This window comes from Heterocephalus glaber, unplaced genomic scaffold (genome assembly GCF_053883595.1).
Source record: "Heterocephalus glaber isolate CG9 unplaced genomic scaffold, H.glaber_assembly_v1.0 deba00001773, whole genome shotgun sequence".
NCBI classification, from domain to species: Eukaryota; Metazoa; Chordata; class Mammalia; order Rodentia; family Bathyergidae; genus Heterocephalus; species Heterocephalus glaber.
The window spans coordinates 12,736,253-12,760,272 of NW_028258463.1; the positions used below are offsets into that span (position 1 = coordinate 12,736,253).

The 24,020-nt window shown below is 55.0% G+C and overlaps 1 protein-coding gene and 1 long non-coding RNA gene across 9 annotated transcripts in view; one reads left to right on the plus strand and one right to left on the minus strand.

The window, feature by feature from the left end:
• Window positions 1-617: 617 nt before the first annotated feature.
• Window positions 618-24,020, minus strand: part of Plekhm1 (pleckstrin homology and RUN domain containing M1) — a 36,538-nt gene continuing 13,135 nt past the window's right edge. For 3 of the 6 annotated variants that reach the window (XM_004859170.3, XM_021240057.2, XM_087202403.1), the window contains 8 exons: window positions 19,993-20,395; window positions 14,910-15,165; window positions 11,411-12,331; window positions 9,224-9,369; window positions 6,133-6,326; window positions 3,658-3,721; window positions 3,144-3,301; window positions 618-2,507 (listed from right to left, as the gene is read on the minus strand). In XM_004859170.3, coding sequence (XP_004859227.2) covers window positions 2,396-2,507; window positions 3,144-3,301; window positions 3,658-3,721; window positions 6,133-6,326; window positions 9,224-9,369; window positions 11,411-12,331; window positions 14,910-15,165; window positions 19,993-20,395 — 2,254 coding nt within the window. In that variant the 3' untranslated portion in view covers window positions 618-2,395. The other 3 variants (XM_004859171.3, XM_021240058.2, XM_087202404.1) reach the window with 3 other exon arrangements.
• On the plus strand, window positions 1,831-6,068 carry LOC106010629 (uncharacterized). 3 transcript variants are annotated; one of them, XR_015447778.1, is made up of 5 exons: window positions 1,831-1,983; window positions 3,024-3,117; window positions 3,624-3,846; window positions 4,583-4,651; window positions 5,271-6,068. It is a non-coding gene; the product is annotated as an uncharacterized LOC106010629 (long non-coding RNA). The 3 variants fall into 3 exon arrangements; XR_015447777.1 differs by having other exon boundaries at window positions 1,854-1,983; window positions 2,956-3,117; XR_001184391.3 differs by lacking the exon at window positions 3,024-3,117 and having other exon boundaries at window positions 1,832-1,983.

A 24,020-nucleotide genomic window follows, 5' to 3' on the forward strand; every position in this document is an offset into this window, starting at 1 on the left:
CAACAGGAAGCGGCAGACCTGAATGCTTTTTCTGCCTCATTTTCCTGCAATCTGGTTTCCCCAGGATTTTGTTTCCTTCTTTTGTTCTTGCAGGGACAGTGAGGGCTTCTCCCTGCAGGGCCCCTTAGCCTCTCTGGGATCTGCAGAGGAAGCGAGCCGCCACGTAAAGACCCTAAACCCACAGGGCGGGGGTGCTGAACTCATTTCCCGACCCTTTCGGGCTCCCTGGTTCCCCCGGTGTTCCTGAAGCTGCAGTGTCCTGGCATTTGAGGGGAATGAAGCCATGGGCAGCCAGCTTTGGCTGTTACAGTTCAAGAAGACCCCAGGCCCCACCCCAGGGACCCTGCTCCTGGGCAGACAGGGAGGCCTGGATTCATGCACCCTTTTCTCCCTGCACCCCGGCCCACAAACCCCTGCCTGTAAGTGTGCAACCCTGGCTGCAATTCTCCCCACGCTCAGAGATGGACTAATAGGAGGGGCCCTGAAGCCCTGGCCATGGCTGACATCTCCCCCAGTAGCAGGGTTAGGGTTAAGTGAGACAGATGAGAAAGATCAGGCCTTTACTACAAAATCTCTCAAAAGCACACAGCAGCAGTGCCTTTAAAACATTGCCAAGCAATTCTCAGGGGCAGAGCCCCTCTCTCAAAAGTTTATTGCGTATTATCACAACTGAAGCAGTGTGGGTATCACTGAAGCTTGCAGCAGTTGTCTGGAGGTGTGGGTTAGAGCCAACGCACCTGACTGCATTAGCAGCCTTCTGGAAGGAGGCGGGATGGGAGGCGGCCCCTCCAGGCCGGCCTTGCTCCTGCTGCCTCCCAGGGCACCTGGGATGTACTCTCAGGCCCCAGGTGACCCCTGCCCACTCAGGGACCTGGGCTGTTTGTGGGAGCAGCAACGCTGACTGTGGGTGTGGGGTGGGGAGGTGGACCACTTCCCACTCAGGCTTTGGTGTTCCGGGCATAGGTGTTTTCACCTTCCCTCATGGGGACACATCCTGGGGATGGAGGAACTGTGTGGCAGCTGCTGTCACCTGCCTACCGCCTCCTGTTCTGTTGCATAATTCCTCCAGCTCTGTGGGGCTGGGCAGATGACTCAGCAGCCCTGTCGCCCCAGGGAGGGCAGGGAAGGCTCATCTTTTTTCTCCTTCCTCCGGTGCTGGGATGGAACCTGGGCCTTGGGCATGCTAGGCACTGCCTTCACTGGGCCGCATCACCTGAACGCTCGCCTCCTGACTGTGACAGGTGCATGTCCTGAGGCCTTCGACTCCAAGCCAAGGCAGGTGGGGGTGGCTAGAGGGGCCTGCTGGTGCAGGAGAGGAGAGGAAAGCAGAGCTCATGCCCTCACTTCCCCCAAGCCTGCATGGTCTGAATATCACCTGGAGACCAGTTCAGCCTCCCTCCCTGCTCCAAGGCCCCTTTCAAAAGGCAGTCATGCTCCAGGGAACTTTCTAGGCCCTGGCAGTACCCCCGCTGGGCCAGTCCAGGAGGAGCCACGTGTGAGCCTGTGGCTCGGCAGGGGTGAACCGTGCAGAGCAGCTTCTCTGTCTGTCCCTGCAAAGCTCAGAACAGGTTGCTACCCCAGTGTGGCACCCGGGGCTGGCCCTGGCCTGGGCTCCTTGCCCTCTTGGGGATCCACTTTTGTTTGTCCTCGAGGTCAACCAGGTGGAGGTGTGACCCCGAGAGCCGCCTGAGGCGTCCCTGGCTGTCTGTGGGCGTGAGGAGGACGTGGGCTAAGGGCGGGTGATGCCAGCCTTCCTTGAACAAGGAAAGCTCAACAGTGCCAACAGTGCTGGTTTTGAGTCATTTCTCCTTCTCCCGCCGAGGCCAGCACCCCAGACCCGAGGAGTGAAGAGCGGGGGACTGATGCTGAGAAGGGAGGCTTTGGTGAGGAGCAGGGAGAGGGAGCCAAGAAGAGAAGAGGATGACGTCATCGGCCCCCAGGACTGGCCCGACCTGCCATCAGCCGTCTGTCCATTGGCAGCAGGTCTGTCCTGCAGTGGCCGTGCCCCCCCACCCGTCTGGCGCCAGGCCGAGTGGTTTTTGCACATCTGCTTAGGGTGCGAAGGCCTGGATTTCTGGGGAGACTTATTTGGGATCAAGAATAAAAAAATATTCTCTGTTGAAATATGAGGGGAAGAAAAAAACCCACCCTAAAAAACTAGAGCTTTTAATTGGGAATGTGCAACCACATGTCCCCGAGTGCCAGAAGCGTTGGAACTGCCCCAAGGGTGGGGTCGTGGCATGTTGGGGCAGGCCTGGTGTAGGCCCCTTCAGCCCTGGCTGCGGCATCTGGAGGGAGGGTGGCAGGGAGCCCAGGGCACCGCCCTGGCTGCGTGGGGTCTCTGACGAGGGAGACTCTGTGATGCTGGTGAGCAGGGGCCTGCTGCCTGCCCGGCTTAGGAGAGGCTGTTTTGCTCCTGGTACTTGTGCCGGCGGGCGCAGCGGGGGCAGCCCTTCTTCACCACAGCCTGGCAGCTCTGGTGGAAGACTGTCTTGCACTCAGCACACCTGAGGAGAGAGCAGCTGCTTGTGCCAGGCGGGGCAGGGGTCAGCTGTGCTCTGCTCTGCAGCTCAAGCCCACACGTGGTAGCCTTTCCTGTGCTGAAGGCTGCTTCGGATGAGGCCACTGCAAGCCATCCGCGCACACTGCAGTCTGCCCCGCTGCATTATTGTAACAGCTCCTTGAGTGTCCCTAAATGCCGTCTTTAAAATACTCGGGTCTAAAGCCAGCCTCAGGCCCAGTCAGGCTGCGTCCTGGCCGGACGAACCTCCTGAGACAGAGGACTGGTTCCTATGTGGGTTGAAGGAAGGATGGGGTGAAGTTCTCCATGGAGGCTTCCCATCCGGAGGAATAACTGGGGGCAAGAATGAGCACTGCAGTGCAGAGGCTGTGGCCGGCACCAGCCACCAGGTGCTTATTTCTGGCTGGGTGGGAATTTGTTCAATCCCTCCTCAGCCCATTTGCAGGCTGAGGTCAGGGAGGGCCCGCTTGGAGAGCCCGTGCCGCCTCTCTCTGGGTGACAGGGGCTTAGCAGAGGGGGACGCCCGGGCCTGGGCTGCTCTGGACAGCCTCACTACCCAGCCATGGCACTGACCCACCGCCGGGACCTGGGCCAGGGTGAGTGCTGCGGGCGTCCCACATACCTGACCGTGGTGTCAAACTCGAAGGGGAAGATGATGTCGTGGTGGTGGCAGATCTGGCAGATGAAGCCCCGCTGGGTGCACAGGTCGCAGTGGTAGACGTGCTGGGAGGCGGACTCGATGAGGGCCTTGAGGAAGCCTTCGTACTCCCCCTCTGCAATCTGGGGCATGCAGGCCTGGTCTTAGCAGCTGTGCTGCCATGCCACACTCTTGTTCTACTCCCGTGGGGCAGGGGGACATCCAGCCCTGCACCCCAAGCTCTCTGGGGGTTGTGGGATTTGTGTTGGGCCCCAAACCCCTCTCCCAAACCTACTCTCCCTGGAGGAAAGCAGGGTCCCCAACTCTCACCCCTGGCACCGAGTCTGCAGAGTGCGTGTTTGTCAGTCCCTGCCCAGGAAGCTGGGGACAGCAGGGAGCCCATTCTTTGGGGGTGAGCTGAGGCACTGCAGGCCCTTCCTCCCACTTCCCTTCTGGTTTCTCCAGGACGAGAGCTCTGGGAAGGGCCATGCCTGCTCACCTGCTGCAGGTCAGCGACACTGAACTTGTGGGGAGACTCCAGGAGATAATGCCTGTGGCCAAGCCTGAAAGAAGTACAAGAGCTTCCTCAGCCAGGCTTGAGGCCCAGGCCAGCCTGTGACATCTCCCTCCCCACAGCACTGCTGGCTGGCAGGGCCTCACAGGGAGACCACGAACTGGCAGGACTTGGGTAAGCAAACTCTCGGAGTGCAGGTGTCCTCTGAGAAATGGAGCTGTCTTGGGATTAACAATCCATTTAAAGCATGTGGCACAGTGCCCAGCACACAGCAAACACATGACTAATGACAGTGCGGATGCTCCTGCTGCATGCCGACCCCGGGTACCAGGAACTGGGTTAAGAGCTTCCCATGATGCACTCATCTCACCCTATAACAATCCTGTGAGACTGGCTGTTTGGGGAAGACAGGAAACAGAGAGCTTAAGTAACTTGCCTGAGGACACATAGTAAGTCAGTGCTGGAGCTTGAGGACGGGAGCCTGGTACCAGAGGCTAGCCCCCATCCACCCACTCCTGACACACCAAGGGAAGAAATGCAGATGTGGCCACTGCCCTCTTGCAGCCCCAGGTCCAGCCGAAGGACACTCGGTCTCTGGTTTCAGTGCTATGTGAGAGGAGCCCAGATCCCATTTCAGAGATGGGGTGGGGGCGGAGGACCAGGGCTCTGGTTCCCACCACTCCCCAGTAGGCCCCAGTCACATCCTGAGGGTTGGAGAGGAAGTGCCTGCAGAAAACCCCTGGCACGGAGCCCTCCTGGCCTTGCTGTCTGTGGGCATGGGGGGGCACCCTGCATCACAGGAAGTGGGGGAACCTGTGCAGGACGGCCAACAGGCACACTGGGCCAGGGGTGAGGACACTGCCAACTGGCCACTCTGCTCACCATGCTGTTTTCCCCACTGAACGTCCAGCTTTCTGAAACAGGAAGCTGCCATTTATCACCAGGAAGACAGAGGGACTCACAGGCCAGCCCTGAGCAGGTAGGAAGGGTGGGGATGGCTGGGATGGAGCATTATCTCTGTCATCTCCCCTCTGTCCAGTCCTGGAAGCCCTGGACACCAGCCAGGGCCCGGCCACACTGGGAGCCACTGTTCCCTGAGGCCTTGCAACACTCAGTCAAGGCCAGATATAGGCAAGTAGTGCACACCTATAATCCCAGCACTTAGGAGGCTGAAGCAGGAGGATCACAAGTTCAAGGCCAGTTTGGGCTACACAGTAAGACCCTGTCTCAAAACAAAAACAAAACATCAGAAAGAAAGAGGAAAGGAGGGAGGGAGAATGAATGAGAAGATGAAGAGACTAGAGAAAGGCTAGAGGCCTCCAGGCTAAGTCAGTGCCCTCCCCCAAGGTGCACACCATGCTGCCCCAGGCCATCTGTCTGCCAGGTGATGAGCTCCTCCCACAGCCCTCACCCCGCCTCAGGAGGGCCACAGGAACACAGGGTTTCTGGGGCCACCAGTGGGGCGGGGGCCAGGCAGGGTGGCCCCTTTCCCCCTCCCATGCCTCTTCTAAATGGTACTTGCACAGACACACACGCAGCAAGGTGGCGGAGAGAGCACCAAGCCCACCAGAATCCACCGGGTGTCCTGGTCTGCACAGGTCCACAGCCCCTCCAGGTGCCCGGGGAAGATGAGGCTCCTGAGATAGCCCAAGATGTTCTACCACCTTGCAAGACAGGAGGCCACAGCATCTCAGAAAGGGGCAGGATGGGCCGGCCTGGCCAAGAAGGGGGGCCCAGGCAAGCCCCCAGCCAGCCTCTGACCAACCAGGCCCTGAGGGAGGAAGGTGAGCGCTGCAGGGGCTGCTCTCCAGGTCGAGGGCCGGCTCCAGCCCCGAGGAGCAGAGCTGATGTGGCTGACCAGGACCCAGGAGCCCCTCCGTGCTCCCCGGGCAGCCCAGAGGCGAAGCCAGGGCACCTGCAGTGAGCCCTGGTGGCCTTCATGCCCATCCTTCAGCCCAGCATCACCTCCCACCCTGAGTACCAAGGAGCTTCTGCATCAGCCTTCCATGCTCAGTGTGCACTTTCGGGAGGACACCGCCATGAAGCTGCCAGCAGCCGGGACAGGGAGGAGACAGGAAGCCTCCGGAGCCGGCCACTCACTGCACTCCCACCCTGGCCAAGGTCCTCGCTGAGCTTGCTGTGCATGGCTAGAACCCCTGCCCCTTCCCAACTCCTCCAGGAAGCCCCCAGCCTGTGCCACCTTCCTTGGGTGAGTCTCCCTCTGTAACTGCAGGCCTCCTTCCTGCCTCTGGTTGCCGCTGCTCATCACCTCCAGGAGGCAGGCCCTGCACCTGCCCTGCTCAGCATGAGACCCAAACACGCCCCGCCTGCTGTGTGGTACTTTCCCTGTTCCCAGGAAATATTTGTTGAATGAACCAATAAATGTATAAACGGGCCTCAAAGCTGTGGTAATCTGAGGGCCCAGGGGGAGCCCCGCCCACCCGCCATGCGCTTGCTCACCTCTTGCTCAGCTCTTTGAGGGCTCCGCTGCGACACAGGCCCAGGTAATCCCCCAGGAGCTTCAGCCGCTCGCGGCTCCGGCCAATGAGGTGCACCTGCTCCACGTGCTCGTACAGCGAGGGGTTCACCAGCTGCAGGTTGACGAGGGGCTGTGCCTGGATCTGCGCCAGGAACCGCAGGGCCTGCCGGGAGACCTGGGGCGGTGGGAAGGGACTGCTCAGCTCGCGGGCCTCTGGGGTACCTGCACCGGCCCCCGGCCCCGCCCCGCAGCCCCTCCTCCACCTTACACAGCGGAAATGGGTTGGAGAGACAAGGACCTCTTGGCCAAGGTCACACAGCTCAGAAGGGTGTGGTCCAGACCTGACCCAGGGTTGCTGCCTCTCCTGGTCTTGCTGAGACGGAGGTGGCTCTATCCAGGGCCCCACCCTTGGGCTTCACAGACCCTTACCCTTCTTCGTGCCCTTGGCTCCTTTCCTGCCTGGGGGATGCGGGCTCTCCTCCGTGGGCCCAGCTCAGCAGCCAGGGGCCTCATCCAGCCCCAGGAAGCCAAAGGTCCCTCACCAGGTTTTCTCGCTGGCAGCAACCGGCAGGGCTCCCCTGTGACGCGCGCTCCAGCCAGATCCGCTCCCAGCTGACCGCAGGGGTGCTGAAGGCCCCACGCTTGGGCCCAGCTCTCACTCCAGTGGCCACAACTGTGCACCTATGCTGTGCCCACAGGCTTTCCTTTCTCAGAGCAGCTCATGTGGGGAGGTGGCAGTGTCCCCATCTGATACACTAGGAAACAGGCCCAGAGATGCGCAAGTGGTCTCTCCAGCCCACCGGAGAGCGGAGCCCAGCTCTGAGCTGCAGTGTGGTCTCTGAACGCCAGGACTCCCTGGCACTGTGGTCTCCCAGGAGTGTGCTAAGGAGCTGAGGGTTACCAGGGGAAGGCGCACGCTCCTTCCTGAGAAGAGTGACTCCACACACGTCCTTGGCACTGGGCCGGCATGCAGCTCATCTTCAGCAAATGTAAGCTGCCGCCCCTGAGGGTCGAGAGAGTCAGGGGACCCGTCCCTGTTCCGGGGCCCAGGGAGACCTCTGGCTTCCGGTCTCAGAATTCCACAGCACCTCTTGCCTCCTCCACCGTGGACATCTCCTCTTTCCCAGAAACCAGGGCCCGGAGGTGGGAGCCCTGGCTGGAGGCAGTCCAGCAGGCAAGTGCGGTCTTCAGTCCCAGCCCAGCTCTTCTCTGCTGTGCCCGATTCAGTGGCTCTCCCAGCCACTGGAAGCCAAAGAGCAGACCAAGGTTCTCTCACCAGTATCAACCAGCAGGGCTCCACTAGAGCTCTGGGTGAGGCCCAGGTTAAATGACACAGAGGACGGGGTGCAGGTGGGCAGGGGCTTCACCCTCCCAGGGACTGGCCCCACTCTGTGGGCGTAGAGGAGACAGACAACAGCTCCACCCCAGGCCCAGCTGGGCCTCAGCACAAGTAGGTCAGCCAGAGCAGCCACCGTGAACAAGAAGGGCCCAACCGAGGACCAGCCACTTTCTACTTTGAATTTTCCTGTCCTTCTCAGGCCAGTGACCTTTGAGGGAGGGCTGTATACTTCCTGGTCTTAGGAAAGCACTGCGATTTCCTAGTTAGGAAACAGGAGCAGACAAAGACTTCAGCCATCAGTGAGGAGATGGATCAACAGAAGCATCAGGCCTTGTAAGGAGGGAGAGTGCTTCATGGTCAGAGGGTTCTTTACAGTGGCAATCTTGAGGGTTAATTTTCTGTGTGCTAATTTGCAAACTTAGCACTGAGGGCAGAGGTGGGGACAAGATAAACAATGGAACAGCAGCAGGAAGCTGAGTTCGGGGACACACCCACAGGCCAAGACCGACACGCGTGTGGCCTGTGCCTCCAAGGAAGCAAGCAGCTTCTCCCACGTGTCTCAGGGCTGCTGTGCTGGAAGGCTGAGCCTCCAGGAGAGCCAAGTGTGTTCCCGAGGCAGACCCCGACAGGTGAAGGGCGTGACGGGCCTCTGGGGAGGAAAGGCACTGTGGGAAGCTCTGTTCTCAGTGCCGAGCATGTACTGGCACGGCCCTCCTCACAGCAAGCCAAGACAGACGCTGTCAGTCACCCCGCTAGGGACAAGGAAACAGCTAATGTGCTCATGGTAACACAGCTGGAAAACTGGCTCCGCTCAGCTACAGAAAAGCAGCAACCTTTCAAAGGTCTTGTTCAGAGGTGCTAGGTAGATGTAAGAAAGCACACAAGAAGTGGTGTGAAGCGAGCAAGGACGGATCGAGCAGGAGTCCAGCGCGACCCCCAACTTCACAGTGAGTGACTGAACGCACAGCATGGCTGTGCCCCCAAATGTCGAGTGACACTCTCTGAGCTATGACACAAAATTCTGTTTTGTTTTTTCTTGAGACAAGTTCTCACTATGTAGTCCAGGCTGGCCTCGAATTCGAGGCAATCGTGCCTCAGCCTCCCGAGTGCTGGGATTATAGGTATGCGCCACCATGACCAGCTGACACAAAATTTCGATCTGTCTTTGGGCTTGTCTGTAATTTTTAAATGTTAAGCAATAACCACATATTGTTTTAATAATGGGTGGAGCCCCAGAAGAAATGCTCCTTCCAAAACATGAAATAAGTAAGGCCATGCAGGGCTGGGCCTCACAGGGCTGGCAAAGCCAGCGGGTGTAGCCAACCGGCTGGCCTACCTGTCCACCCACCCACTACCATCTATCATTTACCCACTACCATCCACCCATCAACATCAAATCTATCCTAATCTTCCTATATACTCACCTATCCACCTGCCTATCTACTTACCTACCTACCTGCTAGTTGCTAGTGCCTTAAACAGTCCTGTCTGTCACTGTGGGAGCTGCAGAGAACCATCCTCAGATGCTCCACTTGGGGACCAAGGCAGGCGTCCACAGAGCTCTGCTCTGGACTTGGGTAGGCATGAAGCTTTTCGCTTGGTCACTGAACTAGCGACCCTGGCCTCCTTCTAGTCAAACTCCCCCAGATAGACAAAGAGCAGCAGCAGAGGGGTCAACACTGCTGGGTCACTCAGCACCTTGTGTGGTTACATCAGGCTGCCTGCAGACTTACCGGGCGCTTAGTGAGGTCCCAGTTGTGGATGATCCTGGCTGGAATCACTGAGGCATCGTCCTGGTGGCAGCTGTCACAGTAATAGAGGCCAGAGAAGGCACAGAGCTTGGGTCGTACAAAGGAGAAGCCAATCTGCCGGGAGCAGCCTGGGGAGGAGGGGTGGGTGGGTGAGACGCAGAGGCCAGAGTCAGCTCCGAGTAAAACAGGCTACTCTGACAGGAAGGCCCTGCGAGTTTGTTGTTTGTTTTTTTTTTTTTAAGGAAAGTACACAGGTAAAAACCATTGCTCATATTTCCAGTGTTAACACTACTAACTGCGACAGTACACTGCAAGAGTCACTGCTGCCATTTCACAGATGAGGAACTGATGCTTAGAGGCTGAGAAGTCTGAGTGGTCACCTTGGCACTGGGCGGGCCTGAAGCCCCATTCTCACCAGTACACCCGGCAGCCTGTCCTCAGGCTCTGCTCCCCGCTCCCCAGGGCTCTGTCCATTCCTCCACGGGGCCTGGAAATACAAGCCACCAAGTGGGGGTCTGGGTGAGCAGTGGGCACGGCTGCAGGAAGTTGGCAAGAGGCAGAGCAGCCTGGACAGAGGGAGCCACCTGACAGCAGGCACTCTCCACAGCAGGGGCCGTGTGAACGGTGCCCAGGGCAGACAGCCAAGGGGCAGCTGAAACCTCCATCCAGCCTTGCTTCCCCCAGGGAAGAGGGAAGGATCCTTTTGGCCTTGAGATCAACTGCCTCATCCTGATATGCACCCAATTTTCTCAAGGTTCCATTTCAGCATCTGTAAAAGTCAGCTACTTCTGTTTTTTGGGGTTATCACGAAGGATAAATTTGGGCTCGAGGTGTAGCTCGCTGGTGAGCACTTGCCTAGCATGTGTGAAGTCTGCACACTGTTGCCAGGATCACCCAAACAAAAACAAAAACAGAGACAAACTGGAAAGGCAAAGCACACACCAGTGAGGGTCTTCTTGCACCCTGGAGCTGAATGACAACAGAGGTGTCAGCGGTCGGTGTCTGCTTGGCCTTTTGCAGAAAAACTGCAGGGTGGAAAGGAGCCCTGAACTCCTTGGTTTCACCGCACCTCTGGCAGGCTGGTGGGGCTCAAGGAGAGCACCCCGCAGCCCTCACACCCAAAGGCAGGGCCTCCCTCACCCACGCTTCTGCAGGGAACCCTGCTCTGCTGGCTTCTCCCATCCTCCGGGCCACTGCAGGCCACTTCTGTCTTCAACACCTGAGGCAGGCTGCCTGCAGTCCCACAGGCTCCACCCCATCGGGACTGCTCTGAAGCCATGGTTCGGCCTCTCTGCCTTCTGCAGCAGGCAGCGAGCATCCCCCCGACTGCAGGGAAGGCAGATACCATGGGCAGAGCAGTGGAGACTGTGCAGCCTGGGCCAAGGGGAGACCCTCTGGGGTCCTGCCCAAAAGCACAGGCCCAGCCTGGCCAGCCACGCCATCTGCTGTGCACTCACTGGCTGTGGAGCCCGAGGCAAGGAGCTTCCCAGCTGGGTGCCTCGAGCTTCCTCAGCCATAAACAGACCCATCTATATGGCCGGTGTGAAGGTTAAATGAGATAATCCAAACACAGCACCGGTCCTGTGCCGCTCAGGACAGTGTGATTCCACAGTAACTGTTCTGTAGCAGATGTACTGACAAAACAAACACTGTCACCATGTGTCATTCACCAAGCTGCAGAACTATGTGGAGCTGTGCTCCCCAGGACAGGGGCCATGAGCCATCGGTAACCCTTTACATTTAAAGAAAAGTTAAATGAAAATCCAGTTTCTTAGCCACACGAGCCACTCATTCAGCAGTGTGTGTGTTCACTGCTGAGCTGGCCAGCACAGACCTAGAAAGCCCTTCGGCACTGAACAGCACAACCTGCAAAAGCAAGCCAAGGTCTCTGCTTTGGGAGGACCCAATGCCTCTGCTATGGAAGCCTGTGAGCAAACAGCAAAAAGGGTGCAGGGAGGGCAGGAGGCGCAGGAGGCGCAGGAGGCAGGGCTGCCACCACAGGCCCCACCCCGAGGGAGGTGGGAGAGGGGCTGGGGTGCCCACGGGCAGGAGCCGTGGCTGCGGGGAGGGCAAGGCCCTCTGCGGGGCTGCCTGGGAGGGATGGAGCCCTGGGGGGAAGCCTGGGTCAGGAGCCTGTGGCAAGCAGGGGCAGTGGGCACCAGCTGGCACCTGCACAGAAGCAACCCTGGGAGTCCAGGCCTTTCTCCGTGGGGACGGCCACCAGGTGCTGCAGGAGGAGCCCGTTCTCCTGGGCGGCGGGCGTCAGCCCCTCCTGACAGTTTTCGTCCAGACTCCCAGCAAGTGTCTCGGCGTCCTCAGCCGCCTCCAAGTAGGAGGCCAGGACCTCGCGTACTAGGCCCCTCCACAGGGCGGCCTCCTCGGCGTTCCCAGCCTGCAGCTTCAGGACGGCCTTGGCTGTGATGATTTTGAAGAAGGCCGGACCCCCGAGGCTCGTGTCGGGCAGGATGTCTCGTATGGCCTCCACTCCATGGCTGTCACTCAGCATCTTCTCATTATTCCTCACGCGGAAGCATTTCAGAGATTCCACGGACAGGGAGAAAATACAGGGCACCCAGGTCCCGTCTGCATACAGGTACAGAAGTGACTCTTTGATGGCGTCTGGCTCCGGAACCTGGGCCGGTGTCCAGTGACTCCGCCTGCTCTGGGGCATGGCCGGCTCTGGGCACAGAGCTGAGCCAGAGGGGTGGCCGCCAGGAGGGACCTCGGGGGGCTCTTCGGGCTGATCCGGGTACTGGACGTCCACCCACTCGTGCTCCTGCTGCGGCCGGACCTTCTGCAGGGCCTCCCGCACCCGCTCCAGCCAGTCCTCAGCCTCATCTTGGGAGGAGGCCCGCAGGGCCAGCTTCTTGCTGGCGAAGACCAGCTCGAAGCGGCCGTCGCTGTGGGCCGGACCCACCGCCTCGCAGCGCAGCAGGGAGCAGCTCTCCACGCAGGCGCGCTCCTCGGCGCTCAGGTAGAGGCGGAGCTCCAGCGGAGACAGCTCGCAGAAGAGCTCCTTCCAGATGCCCATGGCCCCCCGCCGTGACACTGTGCCCAGCTTTAGGAGGCCCCGGAACGGGTTGGACAGCCCTGGAGGCAGAAAGCGGCAGGTTAGTAGGTGGGCCTCGCCCTTTACCACCCCGCCGCCTGCAGTGCCCAGTGTCCCACTGCGGGGGTAGACACGGCCAGCCACAGGGATGCAGGCAGGGTTCCACGGGCCAGGGGGGGGATACCCATGGAGGCGTCCTCCCTGCCTCAGCCTGGCTGCTGACCTTTCTTCCGAGCTCCCCTGGAGGATGGACGAGCTCAGCAGTCCCCTGCACACAGTCCTCACGCCATGCCCCTTCTGGCGTCTGTGCCCGCACCCCGACTCCCTCACTGGGATGAAAGGACTGTGCTTCTGCCTGAGCTCACTCCCACCCCCTGCCCACTCGAGGCCATCCCTCCAGCAATTCCCCCTCCCTTCTGAGGCACACAAACATGCTGTAATTTCTCCCACCTTAAAACTTCCTCTAGTCTGGACTCACATGTCCAATTACCACACATTTCTTGGTCCCTTTTACAGAAAAACTGCACGAGGAAGTACCAACACCTGTCTCTAGTTCCTCTGCTCCTGTTCCCTCTTGAGCTCGCCTAAGTTCGGCTGTCCTTCCCTCACTCACTGACTCTGCCTCTGGGAAGGGCCCAAAGGCCTTCCTGGGGTGCTCTTTGCTTCTCTTGGTCCCCTCACTGCCCTACCTCTCAGGCCTGGCGTGCCCTGGTGCTCAGGCCAGGCCCTGTCTCTTCTCTGGGACACCTACTTCCCAGCTGCTTCTCTCTCAGGGCCGCCAACCCAGCCCCAGTTGTCCTCTCCAGCCCAGACTTCCGCTGAGGCTGCACACTCCCATAACCACCTGCCCCGCCTCAGAGGCATCTCACAGTTGCTATATCCAAAAAAATCCTGATCTGCCAGCCGCAAACTTGCTTTTTTCCTAAAGTTTCTTATCTCACAGATCATTAAACTTCAGCCTTCCACTCACTTCACCTTGGAGTCACCTCAGGTTCTCTCCTTCATGGCCCACATCCAGTCTATCAACAGTGCCCATAGGTTTTGCCTTCAACACACAGCGAGAACTCACCACACACCCCTGCCCGCCACCTCAGGGCCAGTCCTGACACTCTGGCCTGGGTTAGGACAACAGCCCCTTGCTGCTGCTTCCTCCAGCATGGGAGCCGGGAGGAGTTTAAGAGATGAGCTACCTGGCCCGCAGGCTCCATCCTGCTGCCCCATCCCTGGCACCCAGTCTGTCATGTGTAGTATATTCCAGTGCAAGGTCTTTGCATTTCTTCTCCCTGCTTTCAACACCCAGATCGCCTCCTGCCTCCCTCTGTCCTTTCCTCTCCAATGTCACCTGGCTCATGAGGGCCGCCCTGGTCCCCCTCCAGCAGGACTACTGTCCAGTGCTGCACTCCGACTCTGTCCACCTCACTATTTTTTTTTCTTTGGTACCGGGGATCGAATTTGGGACCTTGCGCTTCCGAGGCAGGCGCTGGAACCACTGAGCTCTATCCCTGGCCCTTGTCCACCTAACTCTTAACAGACCATGCTCTACCTACACTTAGCAATGTTTGTATTTCCTGTCTCCCCTACTAGGAAGTAAATCCCACAAATGGAGGGAACCGCTGTGCTGTCTGTCGTGTCCCCAGCACCTGGAACTGTGCTGGGTGCATGACAGACGCTCAGCAAGTCTGCTGGAGAACAAGCGGAGGGTGCCAGTGTGCCATGCAGCACTCCGGCTCCCTTCTCCCCAGAGGCGCCACGACAGCGAGTCCCAGGGGCACACGGCGCTCTCTCCTAGCTTGGAGCAGCCCAGAGGCTGGAAACAGCTTCGAACGATTTTTTGCACCTCAGGGGCCCAAGGGCCAAGCAACGAGGCTCACACGCTCCACAGGGTTCCACACCACAGCCAGGGGCTGAGACGAACCCAGGAGCCAGAGCTTTGCCCGCATTCCCAGGCCGGGGCCACGAACCTGGCAGCATTCTCTGCTGCATCACTGCACACAGGAAATGAGGAGAGAAGGGCCGATGTTCGGGCACACTTGTGTTGTTTTAAAAGAAAACTCATTTGGACGGTACACAAAAATTAGGTTACAATTATTTAATGCTTTCTGCACTTTCACAGGGTATAGAAATCAAGCTGGCTTCACTCTAAATAGCACGTCAAAGACAGAAATCTAAGAGCAGGTCTGATAAACCCTACCAGAGTTTTAAATGAACAGAGATGAAAACCTTTGGAAGGAGCTGCTGGATACCTGGGCAGGGTTTGCCTTGGGCCTGAGGGAATTAAGCCTTCTCTGTCATCCTGAATTGTATAGCCTAACTCCAAGGGGAATACTTCCCTTTCAGTACATGAAGTATCTTTATTCTCTGTAGGCAGTTTTGGACACTTATTTTAATAAGATTTTAGGGAAGAGTATAGCGCTTTTCTGAATTACTAAGCATGAGTGCCCTATACATATTACCATGTTTTAGGACAGGGGTGGTGAACCCATGGCACCCGTGCTGCTGTGCGCTGTTTGCATCTTTGAAAGCTCTGCAGGCAGCCGCTGCTGGGTAGCTATTGCTGGGTAATGGCAAACAGGACCTCGTGAGAGGCAGGGTCCTTGGGAGACCTGTGGGGCCACCTACCCATCTGGCGCCGGTGCACCACCCAGAAGCTCTTGTGCTCCTCCGGGGCCTCCCTGGCACCCCCATGTCCTGGGGAAGACATGCACGTCTCACTCAGGGCTCCCAGGGGGCAGCTCTTTCTTGCTCCTTGGGAGCGGTGCCAGTGGAGAGCAGTCCTTGGCTCCGGGCATCCTCTAGGAGCAGCTGCAGCGCTGCTGGGAGCGGGCTCCTGGGGAGGCCGATAGAAGTCCTCCTCGGAGATCCAGCTCTGGCTTTTCTAAAGAAAGAAGATAAAGGCAGTCTGCTTTTACCCTTTTGAAAAGGTCTTTAGTTACGGTTCACTAACCATAGCATGGACTTGTTTGAAAGAACGGGTGTATGGCTGAACAGATCTGGTCTCCCACAGAACGGCACAACCACCATGGGTGAACAGCACACTGTTTTCACCCGCCCCAAGAACTCTCATACCCACTGGGAGTTCTTGCCATTTCTTCAAGACCTCTCTGGCTCTAGGCAGCTGCTTGTCTATTTTCTGTCTCTGTAGATTCGTACTTTTTATAATAAGTGATCTTTTGTGACTGACTTCTTCCAGCATAATGTTTTCAAGGTTCATCCATGTTGCAAAAATATATCAGCATGCATTCCTTTTTACTGCCAAGTAATTGTGTGAGATTTTGTTTATCTTCTCATCAATTGACGGACATTTGGGTTGTTTTCACGTTTTGGCTATAATGAACATCTATGAACAAGTTTTTGTGTGGACTTATGTTCTTCTGTCTTTGCCTACATACCTGGGAGTGGAACTACAGGATCAAAGGTGACTCTGTGTTTCCTTTCTTCTTTTTGGTACCAGGGATTGACTTAAAACCTTGTGCTTATGAGGCAGGCTCGATGCCACTGAGCTAAATCCCTGGCCCCATGTTCCCTTTCTTGAGAAACTGCTAGACTGTTGCCCAAGGTGCCCATACCATTTTATATTCTCACCAGTAATGCACTATTCTGTCTTCTGATTCTAGCCTTCCTGATGAGTGCGAAGTGCTATCCTGTTGTGGCTTTAATGTGTGCATTTCCCTAGTGTCTGATGATGACACCTTTTCATGTGCTTATTGGTTATTGGTACACACATTCACTGGAGAAGAATCTATTTGTATCCATAATATTGGGTTATCATTTAGTTGTTGAGTTAAGGGCTGAATCATGCTCCCTAAAGACTTGGGGTACCTCATTTAGAAATAGAGTCCTTGCAGATGTATTTAATTAAGATGAGAGCCTTTTGGAGTAGGGTGAGCTCTTAATTCAATACGACTGAGGTCCTTATACAAAGAGAAGGAAAGACAGATAGACACACCTTAGTCACTTTCCTTGTTGCTGGGACAAAATACATGACATTAGCAACTTAAAGGAGGAAGGTTTATTTTAGCTCAGGGTTTCAGAAGTTTCAGCCCAGGTTTGGCAAGCTTGAACACAGAAACATGGTGGAAGGGCCTGAGTGGAAGAAACTTGCTCACGTCATGGTGGCCAGGAAGCAGAGTAGGAGGAGGAGCTTTAAGGAGCCAGGGAGGGAGATCTTTCCTTCCAGGCCACACCCCTGTGAGCCCACTCTTCTGGCCAGACCCCATTTCCCCACAGCAAGTCAGCTGTGTTGCCCCCATGATTTGATCATTTCTAAAAGACCCATCTATGAGCACGAGACCTTTAGGGGCCCTTCTTAATCCAAACACAAGACAGAAACAGGGAGGGAGAACTCATGCGATGGTGGACAGGCATGAGAGTGATCCAGATACAGGCCGCAGAATGCCAAGGTTTGCCAGCAGCATTAGAATTGAGGAGAAAGGCATGGCAGATTCTTCCTCAGAATCTCCAGATGGAACCCACCCTGCTTTGCTTTGCCCAGGGAGCTGCGAGGAGGCCAGAGGTCGCTTAGTGGGCAGGGAAGGGGCTCTGTCGCCAAGCTAGCGGTCCTGTTCCATCGGGTCTGGGGCCCTGGCAGATGCGTGTCCGAGACTGCACAGCAGAGGCCAGGTCATCGGCAGGGGCCAGCTCGGCGTGGCAAGGCCACCATCCCAGGAGACACCTTCTGGCTCCGGTCAAGCCAGCTGCTGGTCACAACTTTTGGGATCCCCAACACTCATCTTCCTGAAGCCATGTTCAGGGTAACAGATGCAGAGCGGGGCTCAGTTATGTGATGTGCATAGGCACATTCAATGCATGGTGCTAGGTCAATGAGATAACCGTGTGGAGCGACATAAGCTTGGCCTACCTCACCCCCACACAGAAGTTAATCCTCCAAGGACTATGACCGTCACTGTGTACGGCAAATTACAAAAGCTTCCACCAGGAAACACGGGAGAAGAATGCCAGAGCCTTGGAGAAAACACAGATCTCTTCAACAGCACAACACACAGACACACGTGTAAATCTGGGCAAATCATAAACAAAATGACCGATAAACTGAGTATCATTAAAATGAAGAACTTCTGCTCAGTGGAAAATACCGTTAAAAGACGTAAGGCAAACCACCCTGGAACCCTTCTCCTTCCCTCCGTCCCTCCAATAAAAACATCTATCTACAATCCATAAAGAGCCCCTAAAAGTCAACGCAGAAACCACACACCACCACCCTGAGAGTGGGATGATGAAATGCACGGACACTTCCTTAGAAAGAGCAAAAGGCCAAGAAGCAAAAGAAAAGCATCAGCGTCTTTGTACACCAGGGCCATGCAGATTCAACCATGGCGAGCTGCACTTCTTAATCACTAGGATAGCTACAAGATAGTACTAATTATTGGTGAGGGTGTGGAGATATAAATTACTAGTGGGAAAGCTGGGCATGGTGGCACACACTCGGAATTCCAGCTCTTGGGAGGCTGAGGCAGGAATAGTGCTGGAAGTTTGAGGGCAGCCTGGGCAATGCAGGGAAACCCTGTCTCAAAAAACAAAAACAAAAACAAATTACTAGTGGGAATACGTAATAGAGCCAGTTCTTTGGGAAACAGTTGGCAGTTGCACAAAAGGCTACCATATGAGCTACTCCTAGTTACGCGTCCAAGAGAATTAAAAACTTACACCCATAGGAAAGCTGATACATGAATGCTTGCAGCAGCATTATCTCGAACATCCCAAAGTGTAACTAACACCGACATCTCTCAACTGGAGAAGACGTAAGTGAAATGGGACTTAGTTATATAATGGAGTATTTAATGGAACATGACTCTCAATGAAAAGGAACAGAGGACTGCTACATACCGTAACACTGAGGAAACTTAAAAAATACCACGCTATGCCAAAGAAGTCACAAAGGCTCACATACTGTACAGTTTAACTTGTACGAGATTTCCAGAGTAGTCAAATCTCTTCAGATAGAAAGTAGATCAGAGCCTTATACATGTGATCGCAGCTACCTAGGGGGCCCAGGCCGAGGTCATGAGTTCAAGGCTAGTCTGGGCAACTAGCAGGACTTTGCCTCTGAAATAAAATACAAGAGCCTGTAATCCCAGCACTTGCGAGCTTGAGTCAGGAATATTGCTGCGAGTTTGAGGCCAGCCTGGGCCACATAGTGAGACCCTATTTAAAAAAGAACAAAACCAAGCCAAAAAGTAAAATGCAATAAAGTCCTGGGAATGCAACTCAGTACTGTAGCACTTGCTGTCTAGCGTGCGGGAGGCTCAGGTACGAGCACCAGGAAAAAACGACAAAATCCAGAAAGTAGATTGGTGGTCACCGGGGGACAGGGAGTGACTGCTGCCCCTGGGCTGGGAGTTTCCCTAGTGGGGATTAAAATGCTCTAAAATGTGATGGTGGTGGTTACACACTCCTCTGAATTTACAGGAAACCATGGAATGATAAGCTAAGGTGATCAAGTGATGTGAAGTACAGCTCGGTAAGGCTGTTTAAGAGGGGAAGATGGGCCTCTCCTCTTCATGGCCTGCCCCCCCCCCCCCCCCCCCCCGTTATGATCTAGAAACTATGGCTCAAGGGCGAGGCAGTAAAGAGAAAGACCACGGCTGGGCATCTGGTGCACAGATTCCCAGCTCAGCCTTCGGGGCTCTAATATGCAGGCCGGACAGAGGAGGTCAGAGCAGCCACATGGTGACAGTCTCGTCTCCTCTCCCCTGGAACTCCTGTATGTTCTACAGCATTGGTCCACACACACCCTGCCCTGCTGGGTGGCTGGGGCTTGAGTCACAGAGAGGGCAGATACCACACACATGCCCTTCCTGCAAACTCAATAAATCAGCAACTCTGCCTGGGAAACGTCAAAGGCAGGCAAGAACAAACAGACGTGGCTAAGCAGCGAGTGCCTGGTCCTGATGGGCCTCCCTGGCCCATAGCTCTCCAGGGCGGGTGATGCCCAGGCTGGCTTTCCTCGGGCTACGGGTGACCTGGATGAGCTCATTCCAGAACAGGAGTTAGCCACGGTGAAAAATGCAAAAAGAAGTAGTAGATTTTAATAATAACTTATGCAGTCCCATATATCCAAAATATGTTCATTTTAATATGTAAATCAATAGAAATTATTAATGAGAGTTTTACATTATTTCTTAAAGTTGGCAAAATCCAGTACTTAAATTTTTTTTGGTGCCAGGGATCAAACTCCAGACCTCACGCTTGCCAGACAGGCGCTGTGCCACTGAGCTACATCCCCGGTGTCCAGTGCCTACTTGACGTGGCTCATCTCAGCCCGGACTGGCCACCTGAGGTCCCAGAGCACCTGTGCTGGGCAGCCGCCACATGGGACCATGGAGTTCTACAATCTGCTTCACGATGGAAAATGAGTGCAGTATTCTTGAAGCCTGGTTTTTATAAATATGTTAATTTAATAACAGTATGGTAAGTAGTGAGGAGAAAACCAAGGCTGAGAGGTGAAATCGCTGGGACAAGAGCAGACTGTCATCAGCTGGGAACTCCCTTTGCAGGGTCAGCACGACAGGGGACACGCAGGAAGGGACCAGCGCTGGCCCCGCACCCATGCCAAGACTTACAATTGCGCTCAACCTCACGATGTGACTGACACTACTGCCGCAGGGTCATGTTGGGAGACCCTGCTTCAGCGTGGAGGTTTCCCCAGGACTCCCGGCCCCATGCCAACAGCCTGGACACTCACCGGACTGGTGGGGGAGGAAACCACAAGCTTCAGCCCCACTCTGCCATTCTCCAGGGCCTTCTGCAGACCGCTCCCTTGGCTGACAGCTCCACTCGCCTCTCTGGCAGGCCCAGCAGGCTGACCGGAAGTGCTCCCTGCAGGGCAGGCTTGGGCAGTGACCGGCTGCTGCACACGTAGGGTGCTGGGTGCCTGGGGCAGCGGCTCCCGCTTGTGGTCACTGTCTGGGGTCTCAGAGGATGCACGGGCAGGAAGGGGCTCCCCAGGCACGTCTGAGAGCAGGTGTGTGCTGGTGGCCAGGCCGTGGAGGGACAGTGGGGCCTGGAACATAGGCATCTCTGACTCTTGGCTTGGTCCGCGGGTTGGCACAGAGTTTACCTGGGCTTTGCTGAATTCCGACAACACCCTAGAAGTTTTCAAACAGAGAAACCTGTGTGACAGGGTAATGGCCAGAATGCCTGAGCCTACTGGGGCAGTGGTGAGAATGGAAAAATGCTGTTTGCGATTAAACCCTAGCCATCCAACACGGCTGTCATTGCCCTCTGCCCTCCCCGGCTACCACACAGCTCTTCGTGGCCCTCTTTGGGCAGGCAGGACTTGGGCACTGTGTTGGAAGGGACACCTGAGCTGTGCAGCAAGGCTCAGGGGAGAATGCTCGCTCTGCAGACCCAAGTGGGGACTGACTGGCGTCCCACAGGCTCACTGTGGGCAAAAAAGGGCAGTTGTTTCCTGAATGTCGTTGCTGCAGAGGCCCTGGGAACAGAGCCAGACTGGGTCCCTGGCAGCAGAGCATCCATCCGGACACCACCGCTCCTGGGACAAGGGCTGGGATGTGGGACACACTGCCTGTGGACAGTCTGGGGCTGCAGGGCACGGTGGAGGTGCCAGGCTAGGCCCCTCGGAGCTGGACTGGGCAGACTGTGGGTGTGTGTTCCACCCCCTCCCTGGGGGCGGCGCCACTCCTCATCCCCTCAGAGGCCCCGCTGGGCCACGGAGCCAATGCCAGGCCCTCCGGACAGAGCACACACTGCACAGTGACACTTCTGGGCCTTTGGAATGTGCACTGGCCAGTGACGTTCCTCCCTCCTGGGCTTCTGGGAAGCCAAGTTCCCTTTCTAAGATAAACCCACTTGCTGTTTCCTCTCTGCCTAGCAAACTAGTGGAGTAAGGTACAGACAGATGCAGGTTCAGACGGCGAAAGGCTGCCTGCGGCCCAAAGGTGGCGTGCAGCAGCCACCACAGCTTCCCCGGGGCATGGAAGGCACGCGGAGCTCCCTTGACTTCGCTGAGGGAAAGGAGGATTCCAGAACACACGTTGCTCACCTGCTTCCTTCCTACTGAGGGCCGCTTTTACCGACACCATCCTGACCCCTAGCAACATTTACAGCCAAGAACAGGGAACCAACCCAGACAGTTATGAGCAAGTAGCTGCCAACAAGGGCACCAAGACATTCGGTGGGGGAAGAACAGACAGTCTTCAAAACGTGGAAGAGGGAAAGGTGGGCAGCTCGTACCATGCATAAAAATTAACTGAACATCCATTGAAACCCTAACTGTAACAGTTAAAACTCTGAAACACTCAGAAGAAAATATAAGTATAAATTTCATGAGGCCGCAGTTTCTCAGATATGACACCTGAACCATAAGCAACCAGAAAAAAACGGATAAACCAGACTTTAACAAAATAAAAAAATTTGTGCTTCAAAGGATACTACCAAGAAAGTGAGGGACTGCTGGTGAGGTTTATTAGTAGAGAGTTTGCCCAGCATGTGCCAGGCCATGGGTTTGATCCCCAGCACCAGGAAAAGTGAAATGACAACCCACAGAATGGGGAAAATATTCGGGAATCACATATAGTAGTCTGATATCCACAATGGATGAAGAAGTCTTACAACTCAACGATAAGAAAACCCTGAATTCTAAAATGGGCAAAGGATTTGAAGACTTCTCTTTAGAATATATACAAAGGGATAATGAGCACATGAAGTAAAAAGGAAAAAAATACATGAAGAGACTCTCAAGCTCAGCGGCCATGGGGGAAAAAAACCAATCCATACCTACTCAGACAGCTGCTACCGTCAAACCCACAGAGAATCACAGTGCTGGCAGAGATGTGGAGAAATTTACTCACAGATAAGTGAGGAGGGTGTAAAATGGTGCAGCTGCTGTAGGAAAGTTTGGTAGTTCCTCAAAAGGTTAAACAGAGTTACAGGCAACCGGCAATTCTACTCCATGTATATACCTAAGAGAATTAAAAATGCGTGCACCTGAAAACTTAGACATAAATGTTCACAGAAAAATTACTCATAAAAGCCAAAATACAGGGAAAAATGAACTGTCAACTGATGAGTGGATAAACTGGGCAGATCCATACAATGGAATATTATTTAGCTGTGACATGTTGTAACATGGGTGAGTCCTAAAAACACTATTATTTGGTGACAGACACCAGGCACAAAAGGCCATATATTGCATGATTCCATTTATATGGAATGCTTGGAAATCTACAGCCGATGGAAAGGGGTTTCCTTACAGGGTGACGAAAATATTCTTGAATTGAAAAAAATAAAAAAGAAAGTATTTTTGAATTAGATGGTAGTGATGTTGTATAATCTTGTGACTATACTAAGTACCACTTCATTAACACTTGAAAATGATGAATTTTTTTCTGGGTGTGGGGATGCATGCCTGTGATCCCAGCACTTGAGAGGCTGAGGCAGGAGGATCACTGTGAGTCTGAGGCCAACCTAGACTACAGAGCGAGACCCTGTCTTAGAAAAAAAAAGGTGAATTTGTTTTGCTTTTGTTTTTTGAGATTGGCTCTCACTATTTTTTTTTTTTAGCTTTGTTTTTCTGAGACACGGGGCTCACTGTGTAGTTTGGGCTGGCCTTGAACTTACTACGTAGCTCACAGTGATCCTCCTGGCTCGGCCTCCTGAGGGCTAGGATCACAGGAATATGCCACCATGCCCTGCAGGATCTCACCTCACTGTGTAGCCCAGGCTGGCCTCAAATTTGCAGCAATACTCCTGCCTCAGCCTCCCCAGTGCTGGGATTACAGGTATGTACCACCACACCTGGAGCAAAATGTTGAATTTAATGGTATATTACTTCTGTTTTGATAAAAATATAGGTGACCAATCAGAGAAAGGCGGAAAGGAATAGTTTCGGGGGAGGCAGGCAGGGGCTGGTTCTTGCTCTAAGGTCTCACTCTACAAACAGATGAACAAAAATCTAAGAATGCAACTTGCAGGGATGGGAAATGCTGAGTTCTGGAAACAAAGGGCTTGCTTCCAACGGTGGAGAAGAGGACACATTCCAACCAACCGTACATGTCCACACCTCGGTGACAGGAGGGGCCACCTGAGGGGAGCCAGGCGGGCAGACTTCCCGCAGGTGTCCCCTGTGAGGCTCAGCTCCGCATGGGCCAGGGAGACTTGTGGCGAGGGCCCCGTCCACCCCGGCCTCTTGCAGCTCTTGGGCGTCACTGCCTTTCGTGGCTGTGCCGAGGGCCACGCAGATAACACAGGCAGAAGGCTCAGGAGCGTTTGGGACAAAGCCCTCAGAAAACGCTCACCTTGATGGTACGCTGGCTGCTTTTACCACTGATTAGATGGCTTAGACGCCACATACAAATATAAAAATACAGAGGAAAAAGCTGAAGTGTGAGAATACTCGCTACCATTACAAAAACAAGACATGTACATAGATTGACTACAAATGAATCTTAATCTGCAAGACATAATTTTTTTGGTGGTACTGGGTATCGAACCCAAGGGTGTTCTATTACTGGGCTATATGCCCAACCCTTATTTTTAATTTTGAGACAGGGTCTTGCCCAGGCTGGCCTTGAACTTACAAACCTCTTGCCTCAGCCTCCCAAGTAGCTAGGATTAGAGACACGTGCCACTACATTGGTTATGAAGGAGATTTTAATGATGAAATGACAGTGTTAGAATAGGTAATAATGCCTAAATGCCACCAGACAGCAGCAAGCCTGGGTAATAAATCAACTTCCACTAAATCACAAC